This window comes from Natator depressus, chromosome 5, assembly GCF_965152275.1.
Source record: "Natator depressus isolate rNatDep1 chromosome 5, rNatDep2.hap1, whole genome shotgun sequence".
NCBI classification, from domain to species: domain Eukaryota; kingdom Metazoa; phylum Chordata; order Testudines; family Cheloniidae; genus Natator; species Natator depressus.
Window position 1 is genome coordinate 130153881 of NC_134238.1, and position 18300 is coordinate 130172180.

The 18300-nt window shown below is 44.4% G+C and overlaps 1 protein-coding gene across 1 annotated transcript in view; it reads right to left on the reverse strand.

Annotated features, from left to right (window-relative positions):
• Positions 1-1012: 1012 nt before the first annotated feature.
• Positions 1013-18300, reverse strand: part of ABCA1 (ATP binding cassette subfamily A member 1) — a 131326-nt gene continuing 114038 nt past the window's right edge. The window contains exons 36-50 of the mRNA XM_074953656.1: positions 17577-17746; positions 16681-16858; positions 15517-15632; positions 15283-15427; positions 14264-14387; positions 13325-13454; positions 12345-12465; positions 11627-11689; positions 10894-11000; positions 10088-10229; positions 7336-7470; positions 6366-6469; positions 6074-6166; positions 5606-5849; positions 1013-4145 (exon numbers count right to left, since the gene is read on the reverse strand). Of these exons, the coding sequence (XP_074809757.1) occupies positions 4005-4145; positions 5606-5849; positions 6074-6166; positions 6366-6469; positions 7336-7470; positions 10088-10229; positions 10894-11000; positions 11627-11689; positions 12345-12465; positions 13325-13454; positions 14264-14387; positions 15283-15427; positions 15517-15632; positions 16681-16858; positions 17577-17746 (2013 nt within the window). The 3' untranslated portion in view covers positions 1013-4004. The remainder of the gene's footprint in view (positions 4146-5605; positions 5850-6073; positions 6167-6365; positions 6470-7335; positions 7471-10087; positions 10230-10893; positions 11001-11626; positions 11690-12344; positions 12466-13324; positions 13455-14263; positions 14388-15282; positions 15428-15516; positions 15633-16680; positions 16859-17576; positions 17747-18300) is intronic.

An 18300-nucleotide genomic window follows, 5' to 3' on the forward strand; every position in this document is an offset into this window, starting at 1 on the left:
AAAGCCTAGTTTTAAAATAAAAGCAAATATAAATGGGAAAAATACTGTCTTTACAAATGTTAAGTCGCATCCCATGGGCAAGTGTATGCAGTGTAGATAGGCTCTGATTGAAGTTGCCAACTCTAATAGCCCCCTTAGCTGTTCACTGCATTACAGAGGACACGGGCACTATCCTCAGGATGATAGGACCAAGGTCAGACTCAGTGGAGACTGACTTCTTTAGAGATGAGTTCTTCCTATCTAAAAAAAAAAAAAATCAAAGCGCTAGATTAGGTCTTCGAACTTGAATCTGATTTGATTATGCTGCTACTATCAAGTTTGAATATCTCTGACCTTAACCTGGACTAAGTTTTAATAACCAGGTGTTATGTGGCAGAGAGGGAGGGATAGCTCAGTGGTTTGAGCATTGGCCTGCTAAACCCAAGGTTGTGAGTTCAATCCTTGAGGGGGCCATTTAGGGATCTGGAGCAAAAATTGGGGCTTGGTCCTGCTTTGAGCAGGGGGTTGGACTAGATGACCTCCTGAGGTCCCTTCCAACCCTGGTATTCTATGACACTGAGATTTACTCTCCACCATACTGGACTGCAGAAGTAAAACTCACATTAATATTGTTTGCATTAAAGGACTAAAACAATTCAGTTCATGGGGAAAGGTGTAAAACAATTTTCCACTTTGTGTGGAAGTTCACATCGCAAGCCAAACATAAGTAAGGTCCTCCTGCTTGTCACAGATGAATAGCACCCCTCTAAACAGTAAATGCAGAACAGCAAATTTTGTCGATGAACAGTGCTGTTACAGCTTTATTTTTGACTTAATACAAGGCAATTAAAATGCCTAATACTTCACAAACAGTTATTAGCAAATACAAATATATATATTTATTTTTAATGAAAATGTCCATTGAAAGATTTAACTTAAAAGTTTTGTTGTGAAATCTCTAGATTTTGCAAAGTTAATAGATATTCCAGTGCAAAAATAGATCCCATTACAGACAGCATAAAGTGCTTGGAATGAAGGACCAACTGTATTTTTGGGGGGCGGGGTGGGGGGGTATGAGGAAGGGGAGAAGCACTTTATCTTGGGAAAAATAACATGTATAGTCCTTATTGAAATACAAATATACTACAAAAAGGGTTGCAACAATTTAATAGCATACAGTAAGTGGTAACATTGTTTCAAATACATAAATGCCCTCAATGCAGTTCTGTTATCAGAGTGGTTCACAATTGTAACACGTGTGGCACTAGGATAATTTTGCCTGACATCCAACTCCAAGGGCAGAAAAAAGTCGTTGGAAATCATTTCAGCGAGTGAGAGAGCAGTATGAGAGAACTGTATGGCACAGGCTGGATTCCATACAGATTAAAAAAATGTACAAAAGTCTGAGATTTCTCCAGGGACTGAAGAGTTGTGAAATATTCCTGTTACCTTCAACATCTAGGGTAACTTTCTTTTTATCATAGAAGCCAGATTGTGCATTAGGAATCTTCAAGGCTTTCTTCTTTGGCAGGGTTAGGAGAAATGTGTACACTGTCTACCCACTGCAAATGAAATCATCCATCAAAAAACTGCAACCACCTGTATGGGTTTAAAATAAACCCCATTGCAGTGGGCTCAAACTTGCACACCCCACATTCCTATTATACTGACTGGTAGTTCTGTGCATTGCAGGATTGAGTCTATTGCTGTAATCTTTCTGTTGATGTTGTGAATTACTGCCACTTGTGGTGTTGGTTTTCAGAGGTATTAAATGTTCAGTGTGTTCACTGACTCTGAAAATCATACCGTAGCCCAGATCCTGCAGCCCTTAGTATCGTATGAGTTACAGCTGCAGGATTGGGCCCAATATTTATAACAGCTGTGCTCTTGAAAATATAATGTATACTGTTAATTTATATTAATCACTTGCTGAGGATACTGTAGGGAAGTGTCTGAGTTCTTGTAAGTACAATACAGATTATGCTTTAAGAAATGAGGTATACTAACCCCTTCTTCTGTCCTTTCCCTCTGCAACTGTATTCTGTGGATTAAATTATGAATACAGAATGTAAAAGGCACTTCAGCTGAGCTGTAGATTGGTTTGCTTTATTCCAATGCAGGAATACAGTGAGTATTGGTAGACTTAACCCTTTGCACAGTGCTTCATTTAATAAAATGCTGAATTTATCAATGCCAAGATGCCTGGAAGTGTATAAATAACCATCACATTGCCTAATGCTGCTAAAGTGATGATTTCAGTTCATGGCACTTTCCATATTTATTAGTGTAAGACTTCAGGGCATTTACTGAAAAAAATCAAGTCATGATGGAGGAGCATCAAGAGGTAATAAATACATTTTAGAGGCACAGGTTCAGCAAGGGACATAAAGCACAAGTAGCCCTGTTGAAGTCAGTGGGGCTGCTCGTGTGCTTAGAGTTAGACCCAGCATCAGCAAGGGGCTATTTTATCATAGGTTTAAGTATTGAAGCATGGCCAAGGTACCTGAGGAACACATTTGTGCAGATGTGTTCCCAAGGCACAGCCAGACGAGAGAGTGTGTCAGTAAGTCTCACCATGATAAACATTTTTTGGTAAAGTTTTGAAATTTAGATGACTGATTGCTGTCACTGTGGTGCTGTTCCCAAAGGGAACTTGAATGAGGTGGTTTCCCACATGAACAAAAGTATATTCTGCAATTAGGGTTCACCTAATAACTGAAACTACGTCACATTAATCTAACCATTTCTCAATTTCCATGTAGGAGAGTTTCAGGCAAATTTTTGTAGCTGAAGCCAGTGCTAGTGGGAGTTGCATAGATCCTGTTACATGCCTATAACAAATTGAAGCATTTCCATACCCTAACTATGCTACTTTTTTAAGGACATAAATAATACTATTGAAAAAAAATCTACATCTCATCAGGTTTTCAGTTTAAGTGACAAAGCCAGAAATGACACCACATTTGAGCTAAGCAATAGAGAATTTCAGATGCTGGTTACCTTTCTGCTGCCTTGAAACGGGAATTCAAGAGTAGACACTACATAGCAGAATGACTGTCTTGTGTTTTATAATGTACTCTGGGCATTAGCAGCATATACAACCACTGAGTTTGCTGCTCTAGTCTGAGCCCTAGTTTTGCTTCTCATCCACTGCTCTCTACGCAGTCCCTGTGCAGCCTTCCAAGTGGCACTACTGTGGTACCTCAAGAGGAGCAGCAAAGTACTTAACTACAGAAAGGCTAGTTAGGAAGCAGGTGATTGGTCTCAATGCTAGTGGGACAGTCCCATACATTTGCAAGGTTCACAGTTGTGCACACTGCTACCCCTGCAGCGGATGATGAGACAGGTTATCAAATCTCTGCATACCATCTACATACAGTATGCGTCGTGGTCTAGGATTATTACCGATTGACCTCCACCAGTCTATAAAGATCTTTACACAAAGTAGCTGGTCAAGTGGTTCCGCCCCCACAAAACAAGGCCACAGCACTGTGCCTTTTGGTAACTGGTTGGCGCTGACTGTTTCGGTGCATTCATTGCCGGCAATGCATGTAGCACCAGGGAAATTCCACTCCCACTATGAAAAAAGTTAAAAAGTAGGAACGTGCACACGTTTAAAATATCAATAAATAAGCACTGGCCATGATTCCTCAATGAACGATTGTTGCAACCCTAGGAAAAGTATATGATGTAGGAACAAAATACAGTATGGCTGAAAGCCCACAGTGTCCAATGGGTTCCATACTACAGTTTCACAGAGTTATACTGTAATGAACTAGATTCAAGTCAGTCACTTGAGAACAGTACAACAAGGCAATGACTCCCAAGAGGCACTGCCTCTGTAATGGAATTTTGTTTTCATTGCATTGAATTGCATTGCATTGAATGGTTATCAGTAGAGTGTCCAGTTCACGTCTTTCCCTCTGTATCCTCTAGTTTTCGCCTTTGGGAATATCCCATTCCATGCAAAGGAAGGTGCGCTGTCTCCTCCTTCTGCTCAACACCATGTCCTTGCCTACGGTAGCTCACACGCAACTTTCTTTCACCTTCTCATCTCGCAGAAAGGAAGTAAGGATTGCAATGTCCACAACAGTCTGGTTTTTGTGCAATGACATGTCCTTTGTGTGGTCATCATCGCTTTGGTCCTTGGCAAAGTTTACAAACACCTACAAGAGAAAAGGGTCATGTCTTTAGTCACTTTGGTTCTGCTTAGTGCAGGATATTTTCCTCTATGAACTGTTTGTTTACCATGGATTCAACCCTGCTCCCTATGGAAATCAATGACAAATTTCCCACTGGCTTCAGTGGCAGTAGGATTAAGTCCAGTATCTACTTCTTGTCAATTAAAATAAGAGTTACAGAAGAAAAGCCCAAGTGGAAAAATCAAAACTCTGCCACACAGTAAGCAGCATTGTCCAAAGGCCTCAGCTGCCTTATCAGCTGTTCTGGCTACAGCACCCCTCTACATTGCACTGGCTTCGCTGCTCACTGCATTGAGCTCAACATCCTATTCATCAATTTCTTCCTGCTTATAACCCTCATTTCGTCCTACCTTCCTCTGCATCCTCCTCCTCTCACCCTTTGCTTCTGATCACTCTTGCTTTCAGACTCCTTTTCCACTATCCCCAGAGTGGGACCTCTGTGCCAAGCATCCTCCTCAAAACCCTTTCAACACAGATCTCTTCAGCAATGGTAGTGCCACTCCTTTTCCTACTTTTGTACTGCATGGTGCCAGTGCTAGATTATAAACTCTTTGAAGCAAAGGCCCTGCCTTTTGAAGTCTCCTGGAAGGTGCCATGTATTTTTACAGTGCTATGTACCGTGCATTTATAAATACCATAGGTGTTTACTGCGTGCTATATACCTTGCACTGTAAAGTATTACCTTGCACTACTATGGTGCCTCTCATCTGAGGATTTCAAAGGCTTTTATACACATGAATTTTGCCTCACAAGACCACTGCAAGGTAAGCAGGCATTCTGAACCCCATTTTACAGATGAAGAAACACACACACACAGCGGGTTAATGACTTTACCCACAGTCACACAGGAAATCTGTGGAACAGGGAACAGAAACCAGGTATCCTAACATCCAGTTCCGTACAATTGCAAGACTATAATTCCTCCCTCAAATGTGTTTCTCTTAGCTTTTACGTCGCATTTAGCCTGCATGTTTGATTCAAAGTAGGGAGAAAAAGATGCAGTGAATAAGCCAATTATGATAATGAAGATAATACCTAGCTCTTATGTAGTCCTTTTCATTAACAGATCTAAAAGTGCTGCACAAAAGGAGGTCAGTAGCATTATCTGCATTTTATGAATGGGGAAACTGAGGCCCAGAAAGGTAAAGTGACGCCCAAGCTAGTTGCAGAGCTGGGACTAGAACCCAGGTCTCCTGAGTGCCCTATGCACTAGGCCCCACATAAGTAACCCATTTGCCTTGCTACAAAGGTGAAATTCATTGATGTGTTACCATCTCCATGTAGGAAATACTCAGCTGAAGACAAATGGCCCAGCTCTGCTCCCAGTCACACGCTGGAGGGCCACTGACGTCCGTGAAGTTACTCAGGGTTTCCCAGCCATGTGAGGAGAGGAGAATTGGGCTCACAACGCACTAGAAACTTACTTGATCAAGTGTAGTCTGAGAAACGGAGTAGTCTTCTATGTGGAGTCTTTTTTTGTTCTGGGAGAGGACGCTAAATATCCTGGCCAGAGAGGATGGTGAGGATGGGAGCTGGTACTGCAGCATGTTCCGATGCTTCTCCTTCAGGACGCTGCCAGGAAAGGCAAGCCCAAAGAATTCCTGAACGGGCTTCAGGTTAGGGTTTGCCCCCGCTATTCGCACTACTATTGTATAACCATCTCCAAACCTGCAAACAACAGCACGCAGAGGAATTTAGGTGAGTTTCTCTGAAAAAGGGGTGTCCTTTCTTGTAGCTTAAAGAGTAACAAGAAAGCCACATAAGAAGAACTGAAGAAGGAGAAAAATCACTCATGTCAATATCCCAGCAGTTCAGATTGAACTGGGGTGAGCAGCCCTAAAAATGCAGACCCACTGACCATTCTGTGGCCTGAGCAAATTGAAAGCGCTCACCTGTTCTTCAGATGCTGGACACTGCCAAGACACCTGAACCGCCCGTTGACCATTATTGCCATTCGAGTGCACAGGGCTTCGCATTCTTCCATGCTATGGGGGCAAATGAAAAAACATTAGCCCTGCAAAAAGGTTGCATTTTCTGAACTCACCACCACCACGTAGCACCAACCTGCGTTAACAGAAACAAAGCAGCTGAGCTGAACGTTTCGATTTCAAAATCCACCCCCAATTAAATCAGACTGGAGAAATACAATGAAGTATATACCCAACTATAATGAACACTACATGCCTGTGAGATGTAAGCACCACTGATCTCCCCTCCTTGATGATGCTCAGAGCACAGTTCCATAAGAAACGGCGTGCTTTGGGATCCATTCCTGTGGTTGGCTCATCCTGAAAATTACATTTAATAAACCATGTTCTACTATAACATGCTACTGATACACTATTTCATATACTATGACAATATTTAACTGTGAAGAGTGAAAACCACACCCATCCAAATGATTTTTACTGGAAAAGTTTAAAAGAAGAAAAAGTTTCATGGAAACTTTTCCCCTTTCTTTTCAAAACTTAAAATATGATTTTTTCTCAGAAATGTTAACTTAGTAAAAATTTGATCAGTTGGTCAAAATTTGGGGAACAAATTTTGTGAACATCGTTAATTTTTTTCTCTAATTACAAAATTTGATCATCAGTTTCAACATTGGAAAAAATTAATGAGCTCTAGTTTAAATAGAATGCGTAGCTCTCACTGATCACATACTATGGATTTTCGTAGCTGTCTTTCAAGAATTCACAAAAGGAAAGATAAAACCGTTGCTTTCTTATCTGTTTTTTTTTTTGCAAACTGTTTACACATAAAGGGCTGGATCTGATCATCCATCTATGCACAGTACTCCCTTGAAGTTAAGGGAGTTTTGTATATAAAGCAGTGGCAGGCTATTGTCCTTAATTCTTAGTGAGTATCCAAATCTAGACGGTCATTGCCAAAGTAATTGGAAACAACTCTCTGGAACAAATTTCCAAAAATAGAGGCCTGAAGCTCATGCCATATATTTTGCCCTGTATTTGTACATGTAACTACATCATGTTCACATATAAGTTGGGCCTTTGCACACGCAAATGACTTGTTATGCATTTAAATGTATACTTCTTTGCTAAATGGCAAAACGTCACAGACCTCAATGGGAACAGCATTCAGACCTAGTTATTTTTAATGGAAAAAAATGTTAATACATGAGCAGTCGTGAACTCACCAGGAACACCACCGGAGGGCTCCCAATCAGGGCAACAGCAGTGGAGAGCTTGCGTCTGTTCCCTCCGCTGTAGTTCCCAGCATATTTTTCTCCATATTTCACAAGGCCCAGTTTACGAATTGCCCATTCGCCAACCTACAGGAAGAGAGGGCAACAGGACCTTCTGAATCAATATCAATGGGTGGGGAACTACTGCACTGGAAGGTAAAGAGTCTTTGGGAAATAGAAACATATTTATAAAAATTAGGGCTGTCAATTAATCGCAGTTAAGTCATGCGATTAACTCAAAACAATCGCGATTAAAAAAAATCCTGATTAATTGCACATATAACAATAGAATATCAATTGAAATGTATTAAATATTTTTGGATGTTTTTCTATATTTTCAATATTGATTTCAGTTACAACACAGACCACAAAGTGCACAGGGCTCACTTTATATTATTATTTTTGGTTACAAATATTTGCACTGTAAAAATGATAAACAACAGAAATAGTATTTTTCAGTTCACCTCATACAAGTACTGAAGTGCACTCTCTTTATCATGAAAGTGTAACTTACAAATGCAGATTTTTTTCGGTTACATAACTGCACTCAAAAAGAAAACAGTGTAAAACTTTAGAGCCTACAAGTCCCCTCAGCCCTACTTCTTGTTCAGCCAGTCGCTAAGACAAACAAGTTTATTTACATTGACGGGAGATACTGCTGCCTGCTTCTTATTTACATCACCTGAAAGTGAGAACAGGTGTTGGCATGGCACTTTTGTAGCCGGTATTGCAAGGTATTTACATGGCAGATCATTCATATGCCCCTTCATGCTTTGGCCACCATTCCAGAGGACATGCTTCCAGCAGACGATGCTCATTAAAAAAATAATGCATCGATTAAATTTGTGACTGTACTCGTTGGGGGAGAATTGTATGTCTCCTGTGCTGTTTTACCCACATTCTGCATGTATTTCATGTTGTTATAGCAGTCTCGGATGATGCCCCAGCACGCGTTTGTTTTAAGAACACTTTCACAGCAGATTTGACAAAATGCAAAGAAGGTACCGATGTGAGATTTCTAAAAATAGCTACAGCACTCGACCCAAGGTTTACGAATCTGAAGTGCTGTCCAAAATCTGAGAGGGACGAGGTGTGGAGCGTGCTTTTAGAAGCCTTAAAAGAGCAACACTCTGATGCGGAAACTTCAGAACCCAAACCACCAAAAAAGAAAATCAGCCTTCTGCTGCTGGCATCTGACTCGGATGATGAAAATGAATCTGTGTCAGTCTGCAGTGCTTTGGATTGTTATCAAGCAGAACCCATCACCAGCATGGAAGAATGTCCTCTGGAATGGTTGCTGAAGTATGAAGGGACATATTTATGTGCCAGATGCGCTAAAGAGTCATATCTTGCAACACCAGCTACAACAGTGCCATACGAACGCCTGTTCTCACTTTCAGGTGACATTGTAAACAAGAAGTGGGCAGCATTATCTCCTGCAAATTGTAACCAACCTTGTTTGTCTGAGCGATTGGCTGATCAAGAAGTAAGACTGAGTGGACTTGTAGGCTCTGAAGTTTTACATTGTTTTATTTTTTAATGCAGGGTTGTTTTTTTTTTTTTTTACCTAATTCTACATTTGTAAGTTCAACTTTCATGATAAAGAGATTGCACTACAGTACCTGTGTAAGGTGAATTGAAAAATACATTTTTTTTGTTTTTTACAGTACAAATATTTGTAATAAAAAATAAATATAAAGTGAGCACTGTACACTTTGTATTCTGTATTGTAATTAAAATTTATTTGAAAATGTAGTAAACATCCAAAAATATTTAAATAAATGCTATTCTATTTTTGTTTAACAGCACGATTAATTTTTTTAATCACTTGACAGCCCTAATAAAAATAGATCCAGTTATACAGCACTCTCGTTGGATAATGCTCAGTGCCCATTCACTTTGTGGCAAGCTACTGTTTCCCAGGGCTTGTAGTAACATGACTCATTGTGCGCTCATAGGAAATGGCCCAAGATTCCTCAAGGTGCTTGCAGTTACTACACACCACCACTGCAGATGAAGGCCCTTAAACTGATTGGGGAAAATCCTCAGCTGGTGTAAACGGCCACAGCTCCTTTACATAGATACAGCCCGTTAGTATTTCCAGTCCAGCACTCTATTGAGATCTCCCGCATTTGGGATGCAGATGGCGCACGTTGCTGACAGCATGAGAAATCAACAGCAGAGAGGGAGGGAGTTGATACCAATGGCCTGAATGACTGCTCCAGCACTGGGAACACCAAAATGTCAGTGTTCAAATAATGAAAATTTAGTCCCTATAAAAGATGAGTGGCCAGACTGGGAAGCCCTTAAATTGGTGAGCATTTATTCCCAGTGAACTCAGTGGGACTGCTTCTCAGAGTAAATGATCAGCAACAGGAATAAGGACTCCACCATTTGTCCCTAAATAAGCATTCCTTAAGGCAACAGATCAGTCTAGGAGTAATGGTGACCAGTAGGAAAAGCCCAGGGAGGGTTTAACTGACTTGAAACCCAGGTTTACTGGTAATATCAGCTGCTTTGGGCAGGACACAGTTGTCCTAGGTAGGAGTGAACGAGCAGAACACTTGTTTGGTACTGAAAAAATACGGGAGATGACAATTTCGTTATCCTGTCCAAAAAAACGGATTGCAGTGGGCAGCGGAATGCATGCCAGCAAAAATGTGTAACCAGTTCAGCCAGGGTGTGTGCTTTCCGTTTTGCGTACCTGGCAGACCTCTTTCTCAGGAACACCCCGTAAAAGTGCAAAGAACTCCAGATGTTCTCTCCCTGTCAACAGCTCATTAATAGCATCAAACTGAGGGCAATAGCCCATGTTCTGATGGACTCCTTGGATGTTAGATAAGATACTGTAAAGCAAGAGAAGATCCATAGTTAGGGTGGTGCAACATCCATTGCCTTTTCAGGTAGGGAATACAGAACAGGGGTGTGACCAGTCAACATTCTGGAAGTATCAAACCCCAGTGGCTTAGGCAAAGATGTAACTGGATCCCAAAAGCAATTCGGGGTCACATTAATTTCTTTTAAAATGTGACTGTTAATCACGATGGGTACCTTTTCAAAAACGCCTACGTAACTTCAGAGCCTATTGGCATGTCTACATGGCAAGTTACTGCGTGGCAAGCCTGGTCTGCTACAGCACAGTGAAAACCCTGGAGTGCCAGCTGCAAGGCAAGCTGCAGTCTGGGACTTTCGCTGTGCAGCAAGCTGATGTGCTGGAGTTTCATACCGTGGCTTGCGCCGCAGTAACTTGCTGTGTGGACAAGTCCTAAGCCCCAATTTCAAAAGTGACTTGGGGTTTAGGTACATTTGAAAATGTTACCCTATGACCTTGACTCAGCAGAGCACATGCTTAAAGTTAGGCAGGTTTAGCCCTAGTGCAAGCAGGGTCCTGTCTAGCAAAGTCAGTGGAGTTACATCTGCTTGGGAATCTGAGCACACAGGAAGGAGAGAGAAGCAGAGGTTTTTCTTTGGTGTAAAGCCGAGGGAAGAGGAGTTGTGTCTTCTGCTCACCTGTTTCCCTTCAGAAAAGCTTCTCCTCCCGTCACATCTGTATCTCCAGTTAGCATCTTGAAAGTTGACGACTTGCCAGCACCATTCACTCCCAGGAGGCCAAAGCACTGAAAACATTAAAGAGCATATGAATCCATGTGTATTTGAGTGCATGATTTGTCCTGCAGAATCTTTTATTACTGACAATGACACATAAGGCGGGAAGAAGTCGCTGGACTCTCAGAGCTCAGGTTGAGAGTGAGGGACTATAGGAAAAAAACATCTTTTTATGTATAAATGTGAGCAAATTTGATCTGGAATTAGCAAGACAGACTAACGCTGGCTCCCCCTATTCTGACAGCTGCTCTTCAGTGTAATACCACATTTTCATAGGAAGTTTCTGAACTTTTATTTCAAACTGAAATCATTTGGAAGGGAGGAGGGAACAAAAGCATTTTATCTGGTGGAATAGCCTCAGATTGCGTACCAAACACTAATGTATTTATCCTGCCACCCCAAGGGAGGTCCAGGAGTGTGATTATCCTTGTTTTCCTGAGGGATTTAGTGATTTGTCCAAGGTCACACCCAGAGTTTAAGGCAGAGCTGGGAATTGTCTTAAGCACAAGACCATGTCTCCTCTTTATTACAATGAAAACCTGAAGGATTTCAGCTCTTATCCTACTCACTGCCTTCTACTGCTCCTAAATAGTCAGGTAAAAACAAACACAGATCTAGATGACCAATTGGTCGTTACCTCCCCAGGAGGGATTCCGACACAGATCTGGTCAACAGCTGGTTTTCTCTTCATTCTATAAATCTGAAACCAGGAAATACAAATTAATAAGAATAACAAACGTGGGAGGGTGGGAGAAGAGAGAGAATCTGAGCCCCTCATACTTTCTAAGACATCCTTAAGGCTCCAGTCCTGATCCCCCTGGACTCGATGGCTAAACTCTCATTGGACTTCAGTGGGACAGGATTAGGCTTTTTACTACCGCATCAAATCATACTAGCCATACTCCCGGAGGTAACTGGTGGTTGAGATAATCAGGGGAGCTGATTTTGGGGTCTGCACTCAGGCATACAAGGCCAGAACCTCAGCTGGGGTTAATTGGTGTAGTTCTGTTGATTTCAGTGGAGGCTCTGGCCCAGTATCTGATTGGGGAAGAAACTGTAATGCTTCAAGACAGTACCCCAGACATGTGAGACTTGTGCCCGAGATGTGTGTGTTTCTGGATGCAGATGCACTGCTGACATCCAACACATTTTACCTGATGGAAGTGAACTGCCTTTTAAGTCTGTGAATAGAACATATCTGGACCCTGACTCAAAGTCCACTGAAATCAGTGGGAGTCTTCCCCTTGACTCCTGTGGGCTCTGGATCAGGTTCTGGGTAAGCTGTGTGGTACTGGTGAGGGACTGCCCCACTCCCAACCTATCTAGGTAAGCATGAGCAGCCCTCTATCTCTCACCTTGGTCAGCTCTTTGATTTCAAGGATGTCACTCTGTCCGCCACCACTAATTATCCTCTGCCTCTCCCTGGTCACATCCTCATCCTCATCATTCACAGGAGACAACTTGGCACTGACAGGCCTTCGAAGGGGAACGAGTCAACATGTGAAAAGGAAGAGGAGAAAGCATGCTAGGTGAATGCATTACAAATGAAAGACAGAGAGGGTGAGACAGGTGTCAATCATGCACCAGCATCCAAATAGAACACACCTAGGGAAGCCCTTCTGTGTTTGCAATTCAACCCTATGCAGAAGGCTAGCAAGCTGCTTCCATCCCACTTAGGCCTTCAAAGCGAGGCTTCAGTGCACAGGCCACGTGCTGACGCTGTGCATGCCGGGGAACTTCACCCATAGCGAATGCTGATCTGTTTGGTGTCAGAGATTCTATAAGTGTCTCACGGTTAAATCCAGGAACATGACTCGTAAGGTCTCCAGCACACTCCTGGGCTCCTGATTATTGCTCTGTTCACATAGTGTCCTCCAGGCAAAACCGATTTCACACCAACTAACGTTTGCGCAAGTTCAAACTATTGCCAAGGACCAAAATGTCCTTCCTTTGAGATGCCTCCCCCAGCTTTTCTCAGGCTGGTTTGATTGGCTTGGGGTACACAGGGAGGTGGTTTTGCACTAGAAACTTTAGGCCCATTCCTGCTGCCACTCAGGTAAATGGAAAAACGACGTGCAGGGTCTGGCTGCACAAGAATTTCCCACTGTCAGTTGACAATGAGATGGTACAGTGGCTGGCTGCACAAGCATCATCACTAACACAAGGCTGATAACTGTGATTGGACGTTGCTGATTGTCTAAGTTGTAGCATGGGTCTTTTGCAGTATGACCGGGCCAGCTGTGTCCTATAGGTCAGAGCCAAGAGCACACCTCAGGCTTCTGTGCATCTTTCCCCCCAGCCCACAACACTGAAGCATGGTGCAGAGCAAGCTTACCTCGGTTTGATGAAGAACCTGTACTGGATGAGCACTGTGATAAGGAAGAAGACTGCCCCTTCCACAGCCATGGCAAAGAGGTTCCGTCCCACCAGATCCCAGGACAGAGGGGACACAAAACGGTTCTCGCCTGTTTGGAAAAGCCGAAGCACACAGTCAGCTTTGCACAGCAGCTGGAGAGACCAACACAAAGATGAAAGGCTCTTGCCCTGAGAGAGCTTTACAGACTCATTTTAGACAAGATGCAATGAGGGGGTGACACTAAGGGGAAAGAGAGGACAAAGATAATAAGATCACGTGGTAACCCAGTTTTGGCTTGTGCATGTAGTACTTTTATAATAGTGATATTCAGATGTTCGGTGTGCTAGGAGCTGCACATAGCTATAGTAATAGACAGGCCCTGCCCTGAACAGTCTACAATCTCAATAGACAAGATAGTGAAAGGAAGCATTATCCCCATTTTACAGAGGGGGAACTGAGTCACAGAGAGATGAAGTGACTTGCCCAAGGGCACACAGCAGGTCTGTGGCGATGCCAGGAGTTGAACCCAGCTCTCCTGACTCCCAGCCCCACTGCCTTAACCACACGACCATCCTTCCTCTCAACTTGAGGCTGCATTTCACACAACTATATTTTTGTATTTTTAAAGAATCAATTGATTCCCTAATAACTCAAGCTCCCTAACAGCTGAGAACTATTTGCTCTCTAGTCCTGGTAAGGAATCAGATGGGATAGCTACAGGCTCTGGCCAGTTCAGAGCAGACCTCTGTACTGTTTTCACTACTGTTAGCTAGGCACTAATCCTGCCAGGCTCTGTGAGCCAAGGGCCCTCAGTTCCTGGTGATTTTAATGGGAGTGGACGGTGCTCAGCACCTCCCAGGCTCATGCCCTGGGTGTCCAGCTGACATTGTGGATCCCACGCTGTGTGAGGTCACTTACCAAACCTTTCCAAAGCGTCGGCCATGGCCTGATTTTTCACCATGTCGATCAGTCCCCGCCCCAGGCAGAAGTGGGGGAAGACGAGGAAGACAGACTTCAGGATTTCATTGATGTTGTTCAGCTTCTAAAGGAACAAAAGCCAAGCACAGATCAGCCACCTGCGCTGCTTCTCAAGGCAGAGAACAAAAAGGCAGGGAGGCTTAGCTTGCGGAGGGTGAATTGTCCTGCGAATTTGCTTCCCAATGGGTAGAAACAACCACTCCACCACCAACCTCTGACAGCACGGATTAGACAAACAAACCTGACAAATAATGGGAGAACCCTCTGGACATGATGATAATTGTGCCCCAGGACCCCATGGTGCAAAGCACTGTATGTACCAACATCACAAAGACAGTCCAGCCGGGAGGGCTCACAGTCCAAGATTTAGCTAATACGCTTGAGGTGAACAATTAGGGCTGGGTCGAGGTAACAGCAGAGCGATGGGGTTGCCATGCACTGTCTCAGCGCCCATAATAGTCACAGATTACCATCAGCTGAACTAATGCCAAGCAGGCATGGGATACCCCATTCCCCCAGGTCTCCAGAGGGCAGGGGACTGGTATTCTTATCTCAGCTTTCACTTCCACCTCCCAGTGAATACAGAGCTTAGCTTGTCTGCACAGCACTCAGTAGCTACCAAACTCACTTTTTTCCCTTTGACTATCGATTAGAAACAGCAGAAGAGTTTTAAGCCCCTTTCAGCAAGGAACGTAAGCACGAGTCATGCCACTGATGTCAAAGGGGCTACTCGTGTGCTTAAAGTTACACACATTCTTACGTGCCTTCCTGAACTGAGGTCTTCTGGGCAACATGCCCCACTTGCTCCACCATTCCCGATTCTGACCACCTGACCTAGCCTTCCCTACCACTCCCCTGATTACCAGGAGATACAGAGTGGACACTGGTTTTCTAAGGGCAATGTAAAGCAGCAGCACTGGGGGGGGTGGCGGCGGCAGGACACGTCAGTGGGAACATACGTTGTTGGTGAAGAGCTCGAGGACGAAAGTGGCCACGCTGCCATTTATGCCAATGAAGAGATTCACGCTGGTCAGCACCACGTAGGCTGTGCTGGGGATCTTGAACACAAAGGAAGCTGGGTACATGAGTGGCGTTATAGACCACCTGGTGAGCAGAAAGACACAGTAACACACGTCATTCACAGACACAGTCCACTGGGGCCTCAGGGATCCCCTCGAGAGATGCAGCCTTACCCATAGAGCAGGAGGAGAAGGGCCAGCGCAGGCAGGTTGGAAGAGGACACGTAGGACTTCTGTTGGAAGCAGATGAAGATGATGATAACCAAGGTGGCTGGAACTATGTAGTTGCACTGGAAGGAGGAAGAAATAGCTCCAGGTTACTTGCAAAATAAAATCAAAAGCATCTTAATGCTCTAAATGGAGGAAATCAGGGTAAAAATATGGGAATAGAATTGAAAATTATGATGCTATCTGCCAAGAAAATAAATTTGCACATTATACGTGGTGATTGGAGAGCTGGCCAACCACTCCACATCTTCCTTAGTCCAGCACCGGAAACGTACTGTGTACTCATCCTAGGGTGAATCGCAGCACCCAGGATGTTCAAATAAATGAAGAGGAATAAGTCAAGGTGTTTATGAGTGTCACAATTATTTGTATTAGAATAGCCAGATACGGATGAGAGGTTTTTCACATATGGGGCCCTGTTGTGCTGGCTCTGGACATGCACAAAGTGACAGCCCCGCCCTGGAGAGCTAGCAATAGATTAAAAGACAAGATATAAGGTTGAGGGGAAACAGAGGCATGGAAAGGAGAAGTGACTTGCCCGAGGTCACAGAACAGGCCAGCCAGCAGCAGAGCTGGGAATCAAACCCAGAGCTGCTGAATCCCAGAGCAGTGGCCTGATCACACTGTAGAATCTTCAGCACTAGCTAATGTCAGTAAATTCCCCTGAAAGTGGGAGTTCACCATGCCCTTTCAGTAGATGTGTGACCATATGCACACGTCTGTGTGCACACATGCATGCACCAGGGCCAAATTCAGCCCAGCCAGAACTCCATAACTGCACCAGCTTATTCCAGGGATGGTCAGCTGTGCAGAGAGACAAATGCTGTGTTGGCAGGACAGCCAGGTGGGTGGAGCAGGGGCAGGAGCAGCTTGTCAGAACTACCAGGCACCAGAACACTCATCACATGCATCCCGTTAGGGCATGTAGAACAGCACACATTCCTTCATCCAGGGAACTCTGCAACGAAGGCGTAGTGCCTTTGAGGCTCTGCACTGCCCCCGCAGCAGGCCTGGGCCTAACCGGCACAAGCTGGCCTTAGTTTTGCAGCGATGGGTGTTATACACATTGTAACCTGCTCTAAAGGATGAGCTCCCGTGAGGCAATCTTACCATATCCCAGACGAAGTTAGCCAGCCAGTAGATCACCGGCTTCACCCCGCTGATGAACTGCAGGTGCTTGGCCTTGCTGACCCGCTCCTGGATCAAGAAAACCACAAAGCTGGCTGGGACAAAGGACATGGCGAAGATCACACAGATGGAGACTAAAACGTCCACCGACGTGGTCATCCTGGGCAAAGGGAAATCAGAGTGGCAATAAATTACTGCCAGAGTCTCCCTCCAGACGTTCCAGTGCACATTAGCACCATAACCTGAACAGGGGCCCAATTCTGCCACCCTCACTACGCAATGGGAATGCAGGTGGTAGAACCGGGCCCTCTGGTTAAGCCCTGTTGCAGGTATGTTCATTGGAAAGGCATTGTTAGGCCGGATAATGATGAGAGGTCTTTCACATGTGTCTAAACGCAAGGGAAAATGTAGGCATTTACAGCTGGTCTTTACTTCACCGAAGATCAGATGTGCAGGGTGCGGGCACAGGAGAGCAAAGCTCCACCCAGCACTTTTCTAGCGTTAACAAGTTTCAGCATAATGCAGCTGGGAGAGTCAGGGACTCAGATTTGCAATGCTGCTTAGGGGATTTGGACACCCAAGTCCCATTAATGTAATGGGAACTGGAGATGCAATTCCCATAGGTGGCTTTGGAAATCTCAGCCTGAAGTGCTGCAAAATCCCTGGCCAGATCCTCAGCTGGTGACTACAACTGGCCACGTTAATCCACGTTTGAATCACTAAGGTATCCTGGTTCTTTTATTTACCCACTCCCCTCCCCAAACACTCATTTCTTGCAGCTTCCTTAATTCCAAGGCATTTTCTTCTCTCCTCCTTTCCATTCCCCATAGGCCCCCCGTCTCCAGCAGGCTGCAGATAACGTTCATACTAGGACGTACAGGGCGACCTCGGAGAGCTGCTGCTTGGTGAGGTTGAGCGGGTGGTTGAACGCGGTGATCCCGTAGGTGCTGGGATTCTCGCCGTCCTGAAGGTTGGCCCGGAGGATGGCATTGTTGATCACATTCAGGAAGGAGCCAATGGCATGCCAGCCTTTGTTATTGAACCAAACCTGAAAAGCAACACACCAGCATCAATAGGATTGCCAGCCATGCCTACCATTCTACAGGCTCCCTCGTGTCCATAGCCAAGGGGTTCAGAGGTCTGCAGCCACTTCCCTGTGGTGGGACGTTGTACTGATTCTTCCTGCCTTTTTACAAACTATTGTCAGCCCCTCAGTGGCACAATATACGGTTTGACAAGGGCATCATATATGCCCCCTGGTCTCCTGAACAAATGTGGTAGCATCACTTCAGTTTATGGGGAACCTGGGATGAGGTCCTAAGCATGTGTGAATGGATGCATATGGCCCATGTGCACTGGGAAAGCACAATTCATGGTTCCTATGCTGGTAGCAGATACATGCCACGATCTACTGATTTCCAAGACCTTGATCCAACATCCATTAGAGTCAACGGGCTTTGGACTGGGGTCCAAGAGGCCACTCTCTCCTGGAAAATCCCACACAGGGATGTGGGCACTTTGGTTCTGTTGGCAAACGATTCGGGTGCAGCGCCCCCTGTTCTAAACACATGCTGCATACAGATCGCCAATTAGAAGCAGAGC